The following is an 18,669-nucleotide window of genomic DNA, read 5'->3' on the forward strand; positions in this document are numbered from 1 at the left end:
AAGTCTTTAACTCAAGAAGCTAGAGAAAAAAAACCCAGCAAAATAAACACAAAGTAGAAGAGAGAAAATAGATAAAAGTTAAAAATTTAAAAAAAAGAAGAAAACACTAACAAATTCAATTGGGTCCATCAAACAAAACCAATAACTGATTCTTTGAAAAATAAATCTGGTAAGTCAATACTGCAGCAAATCTATGCAACATAAAAAGAGAGGGCATGAATAACATAAGTAATAAGACCTAATTAGGTCACTTACATTAAGTCATTTAATACTCACAACTGCTCTATGAGATTGATACTGTCATTTCTACTTAATATTGAGAAAACTGACACACAGACAAGTTAAGTAAACTGCTCAAAATCACACTAACTATTATGTACTGGAGCTAGGATTTCCTATGCTATCCAACTCCAGAGTCTGTTCCTTTGACAACTGTATTACACTCCCTTTCAGAATAAAAAAAGACTATCAAAATATCCCCCCAAATAGAAAACTGGAACTAAGCAATAACCATAAAAGAAAAGGAACCAATAGACATCATCCATTCCCTATACTCCCAGCAAAGGCCTAGACCAGGGGTCCCCAACCCCCAGGGCCGCAGACCAGTACCGGTCCGTGGCCTTTTAGTGGCCTGTTAGGAGCCGGGCCGCACAGCAGACAAGTGAGGGAAGCTTCATCTGCCGCTCCCTATCACTCGCATTACCACCTGCACCATCCCCACCCTTCATTCCCCACCCCACCCCCACTCCCCCCACCCTCCCCTGCCAGCCCGGTCTGTGGAAAAACTGTCTTCCACGAAACCGGTCCCTGGTGCCAAAAAGGTTGGGGACTGCTGGCCTAGACAGTTTAAGGGCCAATTTTAGCTATGCCCTCAAGGAATAGATCATTCCTGAAAGGTAGCAGAATATGCCACCCCAAAATTATGTCATTGGGCATATTGATTATTTTGAGCTGTAGGCACTTGAAAAACAGCAAATGAAGGGGAAAACTTTCTCTGAACTCTCCCCCTTATTCTGCCTAAGACAGAGCTTCCAAAAGGAACTCAATTATCATAAATCCCCTCCCTGGGAGTTTCATCAACTAGGGAAGATTGAGTCATCACAGGAGAGGAGGCTACACCCAGACAAATTCTGTCTTATCTCCCATCTGCTCTTCTAAGGGTCCATTTATCTTTCCTAAGTAAACATTTACTCTTCCCTAAGAGGTCTACAACCCTCCCCCCATATAAATGCTATCTGAGCCTGAATTCCAAGCCATCGAGTGTTAGAATTTTCCCCTGGGTATTGACAAAGATTCTTTCCTTAATCAAACTTTAGTCAGGCTCCTGAAATTTCTACCTGTGCACTTCCTTGCAAAATCTAGTTTTAATAAGAACCCCGGTATGTCAGTTTAGCAAGCGTCTCCCATCCGCCACAACTGATCACCCTCAATATTGGGTTCCTCATCTTCTATCATTCCCCTAGGTGTAATCATGCCCCATAGGGTTAAAAGAAGCTGCTGACTAACAGAGATTCTTGAGCTTGTCTTACAGAACAAAAGATAAGGGAACAGCTTGTTAAAACCTCTCTGCTTATAAACTGCCTTCACTGATCAGCTTGCTTCAGTTTTTTCCCCTCTCCTTAATTGCATACCCTCCAAGCTTCACATAGCCTACCTAGGTAATACACCACAAGATACCTTAACCACCCCACAGATAACACCTGGATGTATGGGTTGCTATAGTAATGGGGGCAGGGACTTAAGTTGTTTTTTCAGAACTTAAGAGTCAGCTCTTGTTCAGTTCGAGCTAAGACTGGTTGGGACCACGGGCCCTAACACTGGGCCTGCACAGGTGTTGGATGAATGCTCTTTTGTTGTCAGAGGGCCAAAACCTCCACCCACAAATCATGCTAAGCACCTCCATTTTTTAACATGCATCCCTGGAAGAAGCATGTAACCAAGGTATGTATGCACAGAACACCGACTACCTCACTTTTCCCCTACCTCCAATCACCTTTCCTCGCACCTAAGACCACCCTGCTCTTTTACCCCATAAATAATATCCCACCTTTGGGAGGGTGGATTTGAGACTTGTTCTCCTCCCTTGGTTGCTTTGTGAATAAACTCCCTCTGCTGCAAACCTTGGTGTCTGAGGTAACAGAGGTAATGTCTGACTACCCTAGCCTGTCTTCAGCAAGAATCCTGTTATATTGGTTTAGCCAAAACCCCTCTTGACCCCGTGTTTCCTCTTAGTAATTAAATTCCCATTTATCCATGCTGTATTTGCAATAGAACCCAGTTCTATATACTGAGGTCTCTTTCCTCCTATTGCACGTCCTGAATAAAATGTTTTAACTGCTTTAACTACTGTCTAGCTCTGTTTTGGTTTTTTTTTAACAGTATCTCCCATGTATATATGCAGTATACATGTTGTTAAAAACAGGATAACGGGCCCCAAATGGAGTCACTTATACTAAGATCCACCTTACCAAATCAAGACTTAATTACATTTTTGGCCTCTCCAAGAAATGTAACTGAACAGGACCTGTGGAGCCTTCCCAGGACAGAGACCCTCCCCCGTATCTTCTGCTGTAGCTCCTCTTAGAAGTACCAAGATAACAGTATTTCATGCATATTTCCTGAGCTTTTCAGATGCTAAAACTGCCACCAAATGGGAGAAATTAGCTTCCTGATGATCATGTGCCTGTAGCCCCCAGACCTACTGGTACCTAAGGATTGATAATGTTAACTACCCTGTTACCTCAAGATCAACCAATCAGAGAATTGTGCATGAATTGAGATGCCAGCACATACCCTGGGATGCCCCTCCCCTCACGTGGCCTTTAAAAATGCTTTGCTGAAACCCTTCAAGGAGTTAGGGGTTTTTTGGGGCACAAGCCACCTGTTCTCCTTGCATGGCCCTGCAACAAACCTTTCTCTGCTCCAAACTTCGACGTTTCGGTTTGTTTGGCCTTACTGTGCGTCAGTCACAGGAACCTGCATTCGGTAACAGAAATAGAATCTTAAGCCAGTCAGTCAGGAACTACCCAATCAACACTAGTGAGGTAATCTGCCTGACAGACCCGTGCCATCCCCTAAAAGAACGTGACCTTGACACAACCAATCCACTCTTTTTTTTAAATTTATTTTTTTATATAGCAGGTTCTTATTAGTTATCTATTTTATACATATTAGTGTATATGTCAATCCCAGCCATAAAAAGGAACGACACTGGGTCATTTGTAGAGACGTGGATGAATCTAGAGACTGTCATACAGAGTGAAGTAAGTTAGAAAGAGAAAAATATCATATATTAATGCATATATGTGGAACCTAGAAAAATGGTACAGATGAACCGGTTTGCAGGGCAGAAATAGAGACACAGATGCAGAGAACAAACATATGGACACCAAGGGGGGAAAGTGGCAGGGGCGGGTGGTGGTGGTGGGATGAATTGGGAGATTGGGATTGACCAATCCACTCTTTGCTAGCCTAACTTCCTTGTCCCACTCCCTTCTGCCTACAAAAGTCTTTCATTTTTTACAGATCCTGGGAAGAAGATCCTTTCTGTCTGCTGGATGGGATGCTGCCTAATTCATGAATCGTTGAAGAAAGCCAGTAAGATCTTTTAAATTTACTCCAGTTGAATTTTGTTTCCTAACAATGTTAATAAACTTTTGTTTTTCTTTTGTTAATCTATCTTTTATGACAGGGGTCTCAGCCAAGAACTCGAAAGGTAGAGGGAAAATTGTTTTTCCTCCCCTGTATTCCCAGTTTGTAAAATCAGTCCTACAGCACAGAAAGTGATGGGAAGCTGCTTGACTCATTTAGGAGGCAAGCAATAAAAATGCTATTGGAATATTCAATACTGTAAAGATGTCAGGTCTCTCCAAATTAATCCAAAGATTCAAAGCAATTCCAACAAAATCTTGGTAGTTTCCTTTTTCTAAAGTGAAAATGATAGGCTGATTCTAAAATTCATTCAGAAATACAAAGGACTAAAAATAGCCAAAACAAACTTGAAGGTAAATAAAGCTGGCTGTTTTTATTCTATCAGACACTAATATGTATTATAAAGTTCAGTAATTAAAATAATGTGGTATAGGCACAAGAATGATCAAATTAACCAATGGAAAAGAGAATACCCCAAAACAAGGCCACACATACAAGGTATCCTGATTTATGACAAAGGCAACACTGTAGTTCAGCGAGGAAAGGATGGTCTGTTCAGAAAATGCCAGGTTAGGACTTCCCTGGTGATAAAGTGGTTAAGAATCTGCCTGCCAATGCAGGAGGCACGGGTTCAAGCCCTGGTCTGGGAAGATCCCACATGCCTCGGAGCAACGAAGCCCATGTGCCACAACTACTGAGCCTGCGCTCTAGAGCCCGCAAGCCACAACTACTGAGCCCATGTGCCACAGCTACTGAAGCCCATGCGCGCAGAGCCCATGCTCCACAACAAGAGAAGCCACCACAGTGAGAAGCCCGCGCACCGCAACGAAGAGTTGCCCCCAGTCGCCACAACTACAGAAAGCTGGCACACAGCAACGAACATCCGACACAGCCAAAATTAAATAAATTTATAAATAAATAAATAAAGTTGTTTCCCGAAGATGGAAATTCCTTCTTAAAAAAAAAAAAAAAAAAGAAAATGCCAGGTTAACTAGACATCCATGTGGGAAAAAAACATATGTTGACCTTTACTTGATACCATACAAAAATCAGTTCCAGACGGATAGCAGATCTAGAAGCAAAAGGTAAAATAAAGCTTTTAGAGAAAATAATCTTTGTCACCTTAGAGCAGGCAAATATTTCTTTAAAGGCACTAACCATAAAAGAAAATGGTTTCCTTGGATTATGATAAAGTTAAGAGCTTCTGTTCATTGAAAGACACTCTTAAGAGAGTGCCATACACCTCCTGAGATATTTGAGGTACACAGATCCAACAAAGGACTTATATCCAGTATATGTAAAGAACTCCTTCAAATCAGTAACAAGAAGAGATAATCCAAAAGGAAAATATGCAACAAACTTGAATTGGCTTCACTAAAGTGGATACAAAACTGGTCCTTAAATATATAAAAAGACTCCAGCTTTCCTTATCAGAGAAATGCAAATTAAAGCCAAGAGGAGATACCAGTACACACCTACCAGAATGGTAAAAAGAGAAACTGAAATTAGCAAGTGTTGGTGAGGCTGTAGAGCAACTGAACCTCTCCTGTACTGCTGGTAGGAATATAAATTGGTACAACCACTTTGGAATAATGTTTGGCAATATCTACACAGGTGAATGTATATATTTCCTATGACTTAGCAATTCCATGTCTAAGTATATACTCCACAGAAATATGTTCAATAAGACATATATACTAAAAGGTTCACACTAGCGCTGTTCATAATAGTCTCAAACTGGAAATCACCCAAAGACTATTAATAGTAGAGTGGATTTAAAAATGGTCATGCACTCACATGGAATACTACAGAGAAATAAAAAATGCTCACACGACCATATGGATGAATCTAACAAAACCAGAGAGCAAAAAGTCAGAGCAAAAAGAGCATACACAAATGGAATTGCCCAGTGTGTAAACTATAAAAATAGACAAAAGGAATCTAAGTTAGTTATTACAAGTCTGAATTGTGGTTATCTTTGGGGTGGGGAGAAGTGACTGAACGGGAGTAAAAGGGAGTTTCTGGTGTGCTGGTTGACGTTCAGTTTCTTAACATGGGTACTGGTTACATGGATGTATTCAACATGTGAAAATTCATCAATCTGCACATTTGTGCACTTTTCTTACAAATATCATGCTGCGATAAAAATTAATGTATGTGACAAAAAGCAAATAAATTAAACTACAAACTAAAAAAAATTTCTAGAAGTATGGTAAGGTTAAGTAATATATGAAAAACGTATGCAAGGGACTTCCCTGGCAGTCCAGTGGTTGAGACTTCACCTTCCAATGCAGGGGGTGCAGTTTCTATCCCTGATCAGGGAGCTAAGATCCCACATGCCTCACAGCCAGAAAACCAAAGCATAAAACAGAAGCAATGTTGCAACAAATTCAATAAAGACTTTACACCGGGTTCATATCAAAAAACAAACAAACAAAGAAAAGTAAAACGTAAGCAAGTCATAAGAAGCTAACATCCAATAGTAAAATGAGCAAAAAATACAAAAAAATGCTCAAGAAAGAAATAAAAATGTTTCCAGTAAATGCACAAAATGTAAATTATAACAACAGAATGCTATTTTTCCTATAAAATTAACAAAGATTAAAGGAAACTAATAAGGTTGTTGCTGAGGATTTGGTGAAAATACTCCTAACAGAAACTTGAATAGGTATAACCCTTCTGCATAAGTCTTAAAAAATGTTCATATCCTTTGACCCACTAGTTTCCCTTCTAGAAATTACTCTAAGGAAAAATCAGAGATGCAGTAAAAGATGGACGTATGTCAGTGCTGATTACAATTGTATTTTGAAACAATATAACTATCCAAGAATGGGAAAATAGTTATATTATGATACACATACATGATTGGATATTATGTTATTGTTTTCAAAGAGTAATGAATAGGAAAAGACTCACTGAAAAATACATATAAAATTCTATGTGATATTTTTTGTGCTTAAAAAATATCAAACATACATTTGAATAGGAAAAAAGTCTGTAAGAACATATACTATAATGTTAATAGTGGCCATGTGTGGGTGGTAGGAAAATGAGTGATTTTAATTTTGTGGCTTGTTTTCTACAATGAAATGTTCTTTGAGCATGTATTACTATTATACACAGATATCTAAGAATAGGGTAAAAAAGTATCCACCCAGTTCCCTCTCTCTAGCAATCTAAGCAACATAGATTTTTGTCTCTTCTTCATCTCCCACATTCAATCTTGTAACTGTTTCCTCGATTTTACCTTAGAAGTATCTGTCCAAGCCATTATTCAATTATTTCTTCCCTCTTTTCCAGAACTCAGGCGCTTGCCTTCCCTACTGACATCCTCAAATCCAGGCATTTCCTTTTGGTAAAAGAGCCCTATCTTCCACTACTTCTTCACTCCAGCCCCATCAAACCACTTTATATAGCGACACTCCACACTCAAGTCCCTGAAAAATCTACACCAGGTACTTTCACACCTCCCAACCTTGACATACTCTGTTCTCTTTCCTTATAATGCATTTTCTCCCCTCCATCTCTCTAAACATATTCACAATTCAAGATCCACCTCCAATATCCATTTACTGGGTGTAGTGTCTCCGAGGCCACAAGAACAGACGGCGGTTTCCAAATCAATCCTCCAATGACAGTTTGTATATATTTCAACATTTACCATTTTGTACTATTTATTGCGTAGCTCTCTGATGGTATGGAATGAGCCGTTTCTTTTCTTAAATGTCTTAAAATCTTGTCGGATGAATGGATTTTAGTAAAGTATACATACATGCCTTATACAGGGGTGTGACTTTTCACCTGTGTCTGATAGACAAATGGCAACAAAAACACTAGACTGTTTTTTTGTTTGTTTTTGTTTTCATTCAAGATGGCAGAGAACGTCTTAAAATAGTCCTACACAAAAGCACTAACACCCGAGCCTCGAATCAGAAGAACTAGCTACACCTAGCGCAACAGCAAAGGACAAAAGAATTAGACGTTGAGATGCCCCGGCCCAAATCACCCACAGTAGGTCCCACATACAGATCTTAAACCACGGTATAAGAAAACAAAAACAAAAACAAAAACTAGCACCTGCTGCCTCCATTCCGAGGGCCACGCCTCGACCGCGAACTGTGACCTGGGGCATTTCTGGATACTGACCCGAACAAATCGAGGACGAAAAAGGGGGAAGCTAAATCGTACGGGTGAGTAGGAACAAGCAGGGCTCTAGTCCACCGGCCTGGCTGGGAATTCTGGGAGGGCCCGAGGCAGAGGCCAGGCGCGGCGAGACAGCCTCAGGCTACACCTGTCAGGCTGCGTCCAACATTAGGCCCGGAAATTGCCGAGATTCGGTGACCGAGGCCGGCAGGAGCGACACCCGACTCCTCGCCCCGGGATCGGCCTCTCGCCCGGCCTCCTCGCCTTCTCCCTCGTCCTTCTCAAACAAAGGCAATTCACACGCACCGCCATTTTCCCCTTACCTCAAAAACCACCTCTTCGTCAAAATCCGGTGTCATCCTTCTCCGCCATGCCACCCGCCTCAGCACGATGGGAAATGAAGGCGGGAGAACCGGCTGCATGCGCCCAGGCGTCTGCTTCTGCAGGTCCCGTGAGTCCAGAAAACTACAATTCCCAGCATGCCTCACAGCTCACGCCCCCTTTTCAGGCCCGCTCATTGGCGCTGAGCTTGAACGTGTGGGCGGGAGGGGCGGGAACGGGCTGAAACTCGGGCTCCCTGATTGGAGGAGGCTGGGGCTTTTGTCCGCTTTTTACGGCCGCGACTAGCAGGGGGCGCCTGGAGCTCTGATTTTTTTTTTTTTGGAGCTGGAGAAGGGCGCGCGCCGGCGAAGCCGCGGTGAGCACCGCTCGTGTGCGCGCGTGGCCGTCTGCCGGGAGCTCGGCTGGGCGGCGCTCGTGCCCGCCCGCCCGTCGCTAGCGGCTCGCGCCCGGGAGCGCCGCCGGGACCCCGGAGCCGGCCGCGTCCTTTGTGCGGCGCTGGGGTTGCGCCTCGGGGCCGCGGGACGGAATGTGGGCTCTGCCGGGGCTTTTATTTTCTGCCCAAACTGTTGAAACAATGGACTGTAAGGGGAGCGGGGATTGAGGGGGGCGAGCGGGGAAGCGAGCTACACGGGGGAATCATGACTTCTGCAGCCGGTAAGTGACGGCGCTCGCTCTGCCGCTGGAAAGTTTGTAGTGAGCGCTGCAGGTCCTGGGCTCGGAGCAACTTTGTCCTCCGGGATGGGTTAGCGATATTCCCTCTACCTTTCCTCAGGACTGTGCGGAGGAGACGGTGTTTGCTGCCGGATTTTTTCTTCCCTTCGTGCCAAGAGGGGCTCTTTGGAAATAGTGTGTCTCTTGGGACCTCCTTTTAAAAGAAGACCGTGTTGGGGGCTCTTAGCGCCAGGTGAAACGGGAAATGTAAAGAGGGCGTTTACTTTTCTCTCCTAAAATTTGAGCGACTTTGCCTTTGCGTATGAAAATAGTTTAGATTCCCATGTTAAGAAATCAGTTATTCTAGGAAAGGGCAGTGTTCCCGGAGTGTTGAACTCGGCGACTAGGCTGAGTGGCTTTAACCCCTAATGTCGACTGGAAACCTTGACCCTTATTAAGTAAAGAGGTTTAGACACTTTTACTCCTGTTTTGCTGGTTTTCCCCCGGTTACCTGAGGAGCAGGAGTTGAATTGCCGATGCCAAGGTTTTGGTTCGTCTTCATCCAATTTTTTATGGATTTTTTCCCCCTATTTCTACCTGGTTAGTGTAGACAAAGCCTTATTTTTTGTCTGCCTCCTGTCGCCGTTTCCCTTTATCCAAATGGCAAAGCCTGTTGTATTACCTTTGTGTAGACTTTGAAGAATTCTGGACGTTGTATTTCTAAACATTCCGAAGGAACAGTTCCTATTTTCCAAAATAATTACTAAAGTGGTGTTAAATTCACTTATAAGAACATAGGTTAATTTTAAAGCCAGAACTTAATGATGTATTCAGTATTAAGGAACATTTTTGCCCACGTTGTAATAAATAAACTTTCATTAGACATTTTATAGTAAAATAGTGTAAAGCTTCACCACAGTTACTTCTAGAACCAGCATGTAAGTATCAGATTAAATTTTCTTAGCTTTTCTTGGCATTTATTTTAAATTCCTGCATCTTGTAACTGTCAAACAGCACTCTAAATATTCTGGTTTGTATTCTTTCTAAAGCCTAGATATATTGGAGGTTGTACGGCTAGGTGTAATCGGATTACAACTAACGAGGCAAGAAGTTTAGCCAATAGGAATAAGAAAGCAAGGGATGAAGTGTTCCCATAATAGTATTCCTGAGGAAGATGTTGTGGATCTTTCCTTTTTGATGCTCTATGTGTGTACAGGAGATATGTCATCGTGTACTGAGAATTATGTTATTTATAAACTCTCTTTTCCTTACCAAAAGGAGGCTTTCTACTTACTTGAGGTGAATTATTTTCATCCTAAATTTCTGTGCCTCACTTTAAGTTTTATTAAGGAACAAGTCTAATTTAATTTCAATTTAAAGTGGTTGGAGATTTTAAAATCCTTCCAGCCAACTTTAACTCTCCCCTCCAGTGTCAAACACATTTAAAATTCATACCTTATATGTATCAGTTTTCAGTTCCAGTCCTAACAGTTTATAATGAACGCATACAGAAGCATTTAATTCTACATTTAAATATGTAAACCGGATCTAGGTCTCAGTCTGGAATTTTATTATTCTTTCATTTGAATGACCCTCGAATAATGCAAACTATTTTTATATTTTATCAACTTTATAATTAAAGAAGTCCACAGACATTTTTGTGGTGTTTAAAAGAGGGACACTTCCTGTGTTTAGCTGAGTTAGTTGGTTTTTAGCACGGCTTGCTGAGAAGCATTAACTACTTTTTTATTCGCCCATCTGTTAAGATTTATTATTTCTTCTCATGTCTAAATGGAGAATATGGAAAAGAACTGGGGTTTTATTTGCATCCTATTCTTATAAAATTATGTGTTCATCATTCTTACAAGCTGTTTATGATGCTTTTTGGAACAGTATTCAGAATTCATTAAAACTTTAGGAATGTTATTTGAAGTTGGGGGAGGGGATGTTTGTTTACACTGACTGTAATCTGTGGTATTTGGGATGGTTGGCTTAATTTAAGGCAATAAGAAAAATGTACAACATCTAAGTTATATGTATCCTGAAGAAGAGCTTGCTTTGTTTTTCTGTGTCTATGAAAGAGTAGGCCCACAATAGAGATTTTAGAATTATTCTAATCAGTATATGAAAAAAGGAGAGATAATTATAGAAATATATTTCATATGTTTTTGAACATGTACAGGTCTCGGTGTATATGTGCCGTGCTTTGCTTTTTGGCTGGTCCAATAGCTAAGAAAGTGTTGCACGTGGACTGCCGCCATCTGTGTGTAACAGATGATGAGTGTGTTTGTAATTGTTAGTAAAATGGTACTAGTGCTTTACTTTCTTACCTTATTTTTCCCTGGAGCCAAACAGCTGTGTAAATAAAAGATTTGCTGCTATGCTCTAAAAAGCTTTGGGTCTGACTGTTGATACAGTATTAAGATCCAAAGGTGCTGGATCCATTTCCAAACATTGTGCACTTATTTCAAGAGTTTGACATTAGAGCAGACCGTAATATAAAGGCTTGTTATTTTTTGAGCTGTGTTTCTTTCAAAATAGAGCCACTAAAAAATAAATAAATAATTTAAAAATTAAAAAAATAATAATAATGAAGGACTTCAAATATTGCTATTCTATGACTTAGTTGAATACTTGTTCCTACTAATAATTAAGAACTTAGGGACTTCCCTGGTGGCACAGTGATTAAGAATCCATCCACCTGCCAATTCAGGGGACACTGGTTCAAGCCCTGGTCTGGGAAGATCCCACATGCTGTGGAGCAACTAAGCCCGTGCGCCACAACTACTGAGCCTGCACTCTAGAGCCCACAAGCCACAACTACTGAGCCCTCGTGCCACAGCTACTGAAGCCCGCGCGCCTAGAGCCCGTGCTCCACAACAAGAGAAGTCACTGCAATGAGAAGCCCGTGCACCACTAAGAAGAGTAGCCCCCACTCGCTGCAACTAGAGAAAACCTGTGCGCAGCAACGAAGACCCAACGCAGCCATAAATAAATAAAATAAATTTAAAAAAAGAAGAACTTATTCAGTAATCCTATGGAAGTTGATTCCTGCTAACTTTTCAAAATATTCTACATTTAAGTGGATACTGATTTCTTTTTAAAGAAACATCTTGTTATTGAGACATAGTAAAGACTATGCGTATGTAGCAGCTCTGACTGTTCCCAGGCCCTGTGCTTAGCATTGGGGATACAGCAAAGAGAAGAAGTACCTGCCCTCCTGGAGCTTGCCTTCTAGTGGTGAAGACAGAGGGAGGTACACCGAAGAAAAATCACACAGGGCAAAGCGGCTAGAGAATCTAAGCGTTCTCCTGAAGCAGATATCTCCTGAAGTTATCCTCTCAGAATCATTTAGGCTTTAGAGATCTGTTCAGCTCCCTCATTTGCAAGTAAGGAAGCTGAGGCAACCCATTCTCCACAGAGGCACACCCAGTTATGTTATTGGCCTCCTCCAATACACGGTTAGCTAAGCCAGAGCTCGCAGTTCTTTATTTACTTCAGTGAGTATGTGTTGAGGCAGTTAGGTACATAATGCTGCACTATATCTGTTGGTAATCGACCATGATTCATATAGTTAATTGAATTTCTAGGACACTAAGAACAGAGATTTATGAAAAATGATTGAACTAAAATAGCAAAAATTGGTTGGGTAAATGACCCTGAAGCTTCTGAAAAGGCTCTAAGATTCAGAAAGTAAAAGATTAATGAGACGGGGGTTTTTTGTTTGTTTTTTTTAGTTGTGGTAAAATACACCTAACATAAATTCACCGTCTATACTTTTTTATTTTTTAATTTTATTTATTTATTTATTTAGGCTGTGTTGGGTCTTTGTTTCTGTGCGAGGGCTTTCTCTAGTTGCGGCGAGCGGGGGCCACTTTTCATCGCGGTGCGCGGGCATCTCGCTGTCGCGGCCTCTCGTTACAGAGCACAGGCTCCAGACGCGCAGGCTCAGTAGTTGTGGCTCACGGGCCCAGTTGCTCCGCGGCTTGTGAAATCTTCCCAGACCAGGGCTTGAACCCGCGTCCCCTGCATTGGCAGGCAGACTCCCAACCACTGCGCCACCAGGGAAGCCCCTGTCTGTACTGTTTTTAAGTGTACAGTTCAGTAGTGTTAAGTACGTTCATACTGCTGTGCAGCCAATCTCCAGAACTCTTTCCATGTTACAGAGCTGATTTCTTTTTTTTTTTTTTTAATTCCTTCAAAATGCCCAGAGATAGGATGTTTTCAGAATGCTTACAGAAATGAAATCAATGTGATGGTCTGTCTGTTTTCCTTATCTTAAGTAAGATGGGAGGTAAGAGGCCTAGGGCATTCATACTTTCTCTTAAGACTTGACTTTAGGGATTTTTTTTTGTTTGTTCGTTTGTTTTTTTTGCTGTACGTGGGCCTCTCACTGTTGTGGCCTCTCCCGTTGCGGAGCACAGGCTCCGGATGCGCAGGCTCAGCGGCCATGGCTCACGGGCCCAGCCGCTCCGCGGCACGTGGGATCTTCCCGGACGAGGGCACGAACCTGTGTCCCCTGCATTGGCAGGCGGACTCCCAACCACTGCGCCACCAGGGAAGTCCCAAGACTTGGCTTTATATGTCAGGGGTTTAATAGACCATTACACCAAGCTTTATCATTAGGCTTTGAATGATTTAAAATTTTTTTCTGCTTAAGAAAACAATAATAGGGCTTCCCTGGTGGCGCAGTGGTTGAGAGTCCGCCTGCCGATGCAGGGGACACGGGTTCGTGCCCCGATCCCGGAAGATCCCACATGCCGCGGAGCGGCTGGGCCCGCGAGCCATGGCCGCGGAGCCTGTGTGTCCGGAGCCTGTGCTCTGCAACGGGAGAGGCCACAGCAGTGAGAGGCCCGCGTACAGCAAAAAAAAAAAAAAAAAAAAAAAAAAGAAAACAATAATAACATGCTTATTGAACACAACTGAAATTGCATGGTGTTGGGAATTTGTAGTGTCATTTTGGAAATACTTCATATCTTTTTTATTATAACATTATCCTGAGGAATTGAGTGAGAAGGCATCTGTCATCAGGTGATCTTGGTTGAACAGAGTATTAGGGGTTTGAGAAATTCTTCCTTGGTTGGTAAAAGGAAGTAGAGAACCCTACTTTTTTTTTTTCCTCCCTACTCATGTCCCTGTCATATCGTCCCGGGTTGGAGTGTTGTGACTAATTTCCTTTGTTGAAAAGAAACTCCTCACCAAGTGAAGAATCGAAACCTCTGTGTATTCAAGTACTTAAACAATGTCCAGCAGATGATATTTTGAAAGTTTATGTTTATGTTTTTCACTAACTACGTTTTCATTAAACGTTAGATCCTGTTGGAGGAACAAACATAAGTATAAGAAGTATAAGATAAAATACGTTTTACCTTGTCTTGGGAAATAGGACGGGGTGATAAGTGATAGTATAGGCAGAAAAACATAAAAGAACGTTAAAAAATGAGGATGTTCAGAATCTGTGTAACTTCATTTTACAGGTCTTTTGTGTGAAGCTTTTTTTTTTTTCTTGAGGTACACGGGCCTCTCACTGTTGTGGTCTCTCCCGTTGCGGAGCACAGGCTCCGGACGTGCAGGCTCAGCGGCCATGGCTCACGGGCCCAGCAACTCCGCGGCATGTGGGATCTTCCCGGACCGGGGCACGAACCCGTGTCCCCTGCATCGGCAGGCGGACTCTCAACCACTGCGCCACCAGGGAAGCCCTGTGTGAAGCTTTTATTTAGGTTCCTGTAGGTTAGTAGCAGATCTTTGCAAATCTAGCACAGTGTAATAGGTGCTCATTGAGTCCTTTTTACATAATGCCAAGAAAGAATTGCTACAATAGGAATTATGGTCATCTTTTCAATGCACTAGAATAGTGGTTATAAATGAAGGGTACACAGCATAATCACCTGGGGTAGAGCGTAAGCATGTGACTTTTTAAAAATAAAGCTCAGTGAAGGATTATAGTGAAAATTCCCATTTGACAACCCCTGCACAGAAAAAATACCAACCTTATCAAGAACCTCAAATATTACAGTATCATTACTTTTCAGTTTGGAAATTTTCTGATTTCTGTATTCCTTTTTAGGTTATTTTGTGGTTCTAGTGAGATAGGTCATTGATAAAGGACATTCACACAATTTTACTGTATGTCATTGACATAGAAGAATATGTACTGCTTATTCACATGAGAAGCTTAAAGAGTTGCATCCTACATAAACCTTAGGCAGATTCAACTCTTAGCACTCAGCAAATGAACTGAAGTGCCTTCTCCTGCATATGGATCTCAAGCAGAAGCCAGTTACTGTATTTCATTTAGTGTTGCCTGAAGATATGGTAATCCATTCCAGAGTTAGAAGAAAAACTGTATTGGACTTATTAAGCAATGTACAATATATCCAAAGCTATGTGTACTGGAACTGAAGGGCAATTTAAGGAATTTTCAAGAGTAATAATAGACTCTGTATAATATAATATAAACTACCTAGTAAAATGCAAGTTCAGCATATTGTCAAAAGTAAAAATGTTATCAAATTTAATCATTTGTCTTGTGCTTTGGTTTTTTGGTTATCAGATTTTTTTTCCTTTCTAGAGATTAAGAAGCCACCAGTGGCCCCCAAGCCAAAGTTTGTGGTGGCAAATAATAAGCCAGCTCCACCTCCTGTTGCACCTAAACCTGAGATCGTGGTTTCTAGTGTTCCACAGTCAACAAAGAAAACCAAACCAGCAATAGCTCCGAAACCAAAAGTGCTGAAGGCCTCATCCGTTCAAGACATCAGGCGGTCACCATCAAGGAAAATCATCGTGAACCTGGAAGAGCATAAACAGGAATCCCCTGAAAGCATTGACAACTCTAGCTGCAAAAACAGAGGGCATCAGAGCAGTGATTATATTTTACCAATGTGTTCCTGCCGTTCTGAGTGTAACCATAAGCTTGGAAATAGAGAGAATTTGTGTGTCAAGCAGCTTGTCTTAGGGCCCCTGGAAATGCATGAAAATTTAGAAAATAATAAAATTGGTGAGTCCTCTTCAGCTATAAAAACTCAGCGTAAATGTGATTCTAATGATGAAAAGGTCAAGAGCCAGAGTGAAGTAGTTTTAAAGGCAAGCATCCTGGAAGAGAAGCTCAAAGATGTTTTAACACAACGAACGTCACCTTTTATTTTTCCACAGAAGCACAGATTCACAGACAGTCCAGAAATGAGTGATGGCTGTAATTCCAACAGACAATTCAGAATTGAATTTGCAGATTTGTCACCGTCCCTGTCCAGCTTTGAAAAACTTTCTGATCATCACCATTGCCACCTACAACTTCCTAGTGATGAATTTCAAAATTTTGAAACTAGTCAGGGTGACAGTGAAAAAAGCAACACTTACTTTCATTCATCTGAACAAGAAGTTCTAGAACATGATAAAAAGAGTACTTTTTTATCTTCAGAAGGAGATATTAAGAAATCAGAAGTCAAAGACCTTGGTCCCTTGGAAATTCACTTAGTGCCATACACCCCCAAATTTCCAACTCCCAAGCCCAGAAAGACACGTGCTGCACGCCTGTTACGCCAGAAACATATAGATACTCCTAGTGAAAGTAATGAAGAACCAGAGAACGCAGACAGTAGCTCTCCTTGTCTTTTTGAAGATAGTTTGAAAAACAATAAAATCAGTGTTTTTCATCGGAGTGTTTTGTGTAACCAGGAACAGGTGGACAAAGTGAAGTCAGGAAATAAAAGTGAATTGAATGTGGACTTCAACGGTGACAGACAAAACTTAATCAATTCACAAAAAGCTTTGTGTCTTGAAACATCTTCCTTTGAAAATATGGCATCTCCTTTAGAGACAGACTCTAATTTGAGTTCTGACAAGACAGGAGATGGTTCTAGTATGTCACCTGCTGTGGACAAAAGGACCAGTTTTATAAGATGTAGTACTCTCTCTATGAGCCTGCCCAAGCAACTCAAATTAACCTGCACTGAACATTTGCCTACTGCCTGTAACCCGGGAGTGTCTGCCCCTCAACTGCAAAAGGAATCTATGATAAAAGATGAAAGTTCCTCAAGAATTGTCCCCAAAAAACCTCAAAGACACAGCTTGCCTGCTGCAGGAGTGCTTAAAAAGGCTGCCTCAGAGGAGCTTGTGGAGAAAAGTTCTTACCCCTCAAACGAAGAAAAAAGTTCAGAGAAGGGTCTAGAAAGAAATCACCTTCAGCATTTATGTGCCCCAAACCGTGGTGTGTCGTCCTCCTTTGATATGCCTAAACGGGCTTCAGAGAAGCCAGTGTGGAAATTACCTCATCCTATTATACCCTTTTCAGGGAACCCAGAATCCTTAAAGTCTGTTACTATATCCTCAAACAGTGAACCTCCCACTGCCCTGACCAAGCCTAGAGCAAAATCGCTATCTGCTGTGGATGTAGAAAGGTGCACTAAGCCTTGCAAAGACTCTCAAAAGAAGAACTCTTTAAAGAAGTTGCTCAACATGAAGCTGTCCATCTGTTTCATGAAGAGTGACTTCCAGAAATTTTGGTCCAAGAGTAGCCAACTTGGAGACACAACCTCAGGCAGCCTTGCTGGTGGGGAGAGAAAAGGGAGTGAAAGTGATTGGCATGGCTTGTTGGTAGAAGAAAAGAGAAATAAACCCATTAAGGCATATTCGGCAGATAACTATAGCCTGGAATCCCAAAAGAAGAGGAAGAAGTCGCGGGGCCAGACCAGTGCAGCTAGTGGACCAAGAGCTGAGTCTTTGGATGACCAAATGCTCTCCAGGGAGTCATCCTCTCAGGCACCTTGCAAATCTGTTATAAGCGGCTGTGCGCCGGAGTATGAAAATATACGCCATTATGAGGAAATACCAGAGTATGAGAACTTGCCATTTATTATGACTGTGGGGAAAACTCCAGAGCTGGGATGGCAGAATTCCAGCAGCGTGGAGGACACCGATGCAAATGTGTATGAGGTAGAAGAGCCATACGAAGCTCCAGATGGCCAGCTGCAACTTGAACCCAGACATCAGCATTCCAGGTAACACTTGGGTGTCAGACAGACACTACCCTTTTGCTTGCATCACTGAAATTAACCTTCAGCAGCCCTGTGAGGTAGGTTATGATCTCATACGTGGGAAAAAAATCACTTCCTGAGGGAGTGGTTTAGTTAAGCGTATATTAAATTGTTTCCAAAGTGCAGTCTCTTTTTATCATATAGTCGGGATGGGTGTTTGCAATGCAGCCTTTAAGTAGTTGACTTATTTTAGTAGCTGATTCAAAGAATTTGAACCAGTAGTAGTAGTAGTAGTATAGGTACTACAAGGAACACCTAGAACAGAGACATCCCAGTTCCTCTAAAGCACCAACTTGGAAGTCATAGCAAGAACCTACGGGAGGAAATTGGCCAGTTCAATGAGGTTTATTTGCTAGGTGTAAGAAATCTGTGAAGTTTTTGAAATCTGTGTTTACCTGTGTTGCCCTTGTCAGGTAAAACTTCTAAATTTGCAAAATTCACTACTCTTCGAGGATTAGTTATTTTACTTGTTGAAGGCTAATTAACAACTTCAGAATGGACATAGGAAAAATGCGGGAAAAACGTAATTACTGTCCTTTCTCACTTTTGTATGTGTGCTTCCTACCTCTGGTGTACCTACTTCATCTGTCTTAACTGAAACCTTGCACATTCTTGATGGTCCTGCTCAGCAACCCTTTGCATCATGAAGCTTCTACACTTACTTAGTGGCAAGTGTATATTTCCTATTCTGACTTCCCAGTTATGCTGTGGTATCCTTTATCTCAGTCTGATTTATGGTAGAATTGTCTGATTGGTATTCTGTTTTAAGCTCCAAGAGTTCTGGTCATATCTTTTTGTCCTGCATAAGGCCAAGCAAGGGTCTTAGTAGGAATCAGTAGAGGTTGGTTGA

At 41.7% G+C, this 18,669-nt stretch overlaps 2 protein-coding genes across 7 annotated transcripts in view; one reads left to right on the forward strand and one right to left on the reverse strand.

Moving 5' to 3' along the window:
- The window catches only part of VEZT (vezatin, adherens junctions transmembrane protein), a 75,756-nt gene extending 67,524 nt beyond the window's left edge, over positions 1-8,232 (reverse strand). For all 4 annotated transcript variants that reach the window (XM_060113293.1, XM_060113289.1, XM_060113290.1 and 1 more), the window contains exon 1: positions 8,118-8,232. In XM_060113293.1, coding sequence (XP_059969276.1) covers positions 8,118-8,216 — 99 coding nt within the window. In that variant the 5' untranslated portion in view covers positions 8,217-8,232. The remainder of the gene's footprint in view (positions 1-8,117) is intronic.
- A 532-nt stretch (positions 8,233-8,764) lies between these two features.
- FGD6 (FYVE, RhoGEF and PH domain containing 6) overlaps positions 8,765-18,669 on the forward strand; it is a 109,949-nt gene continuing 100,044 nt past the window's right edge. For all 3 annotated transcript variants that reach the window (XM_060112218.1, XM_060112220.1, XM_060112219.1), the window contains exons 1-2: positions 8,765-8,790; positions 15,359-17,783. In XM_060112218.1, the coding sequence (XP_059968201.1) occupies positions 8,775-8,790; positions 15,359-17,783 (2,441 nt within the window). In that variant the 5' untranslated portion in view covers positions 8,765-8,774. The remainder of the gene's footprint in view (positions 8,791-15,358; positions 17,784-18,669) is intronic.

The sequence above is a fragment of the Mesoplodon densirostris genome, chromosome 11, assembly GCF_025265405.1.
Source record: "Mesoplodon densirostris isolate mMesDen1 chromosome 11, mMesDen1 primary haplotype, whole genome shotgun sequence".
Lineage (NCBI taxonomy): Eukaryota > Metazoa > Chordata > Mammalia > Artiodactyla > Ziphiidae > Mesoplodon > Mesoplodon densirostris.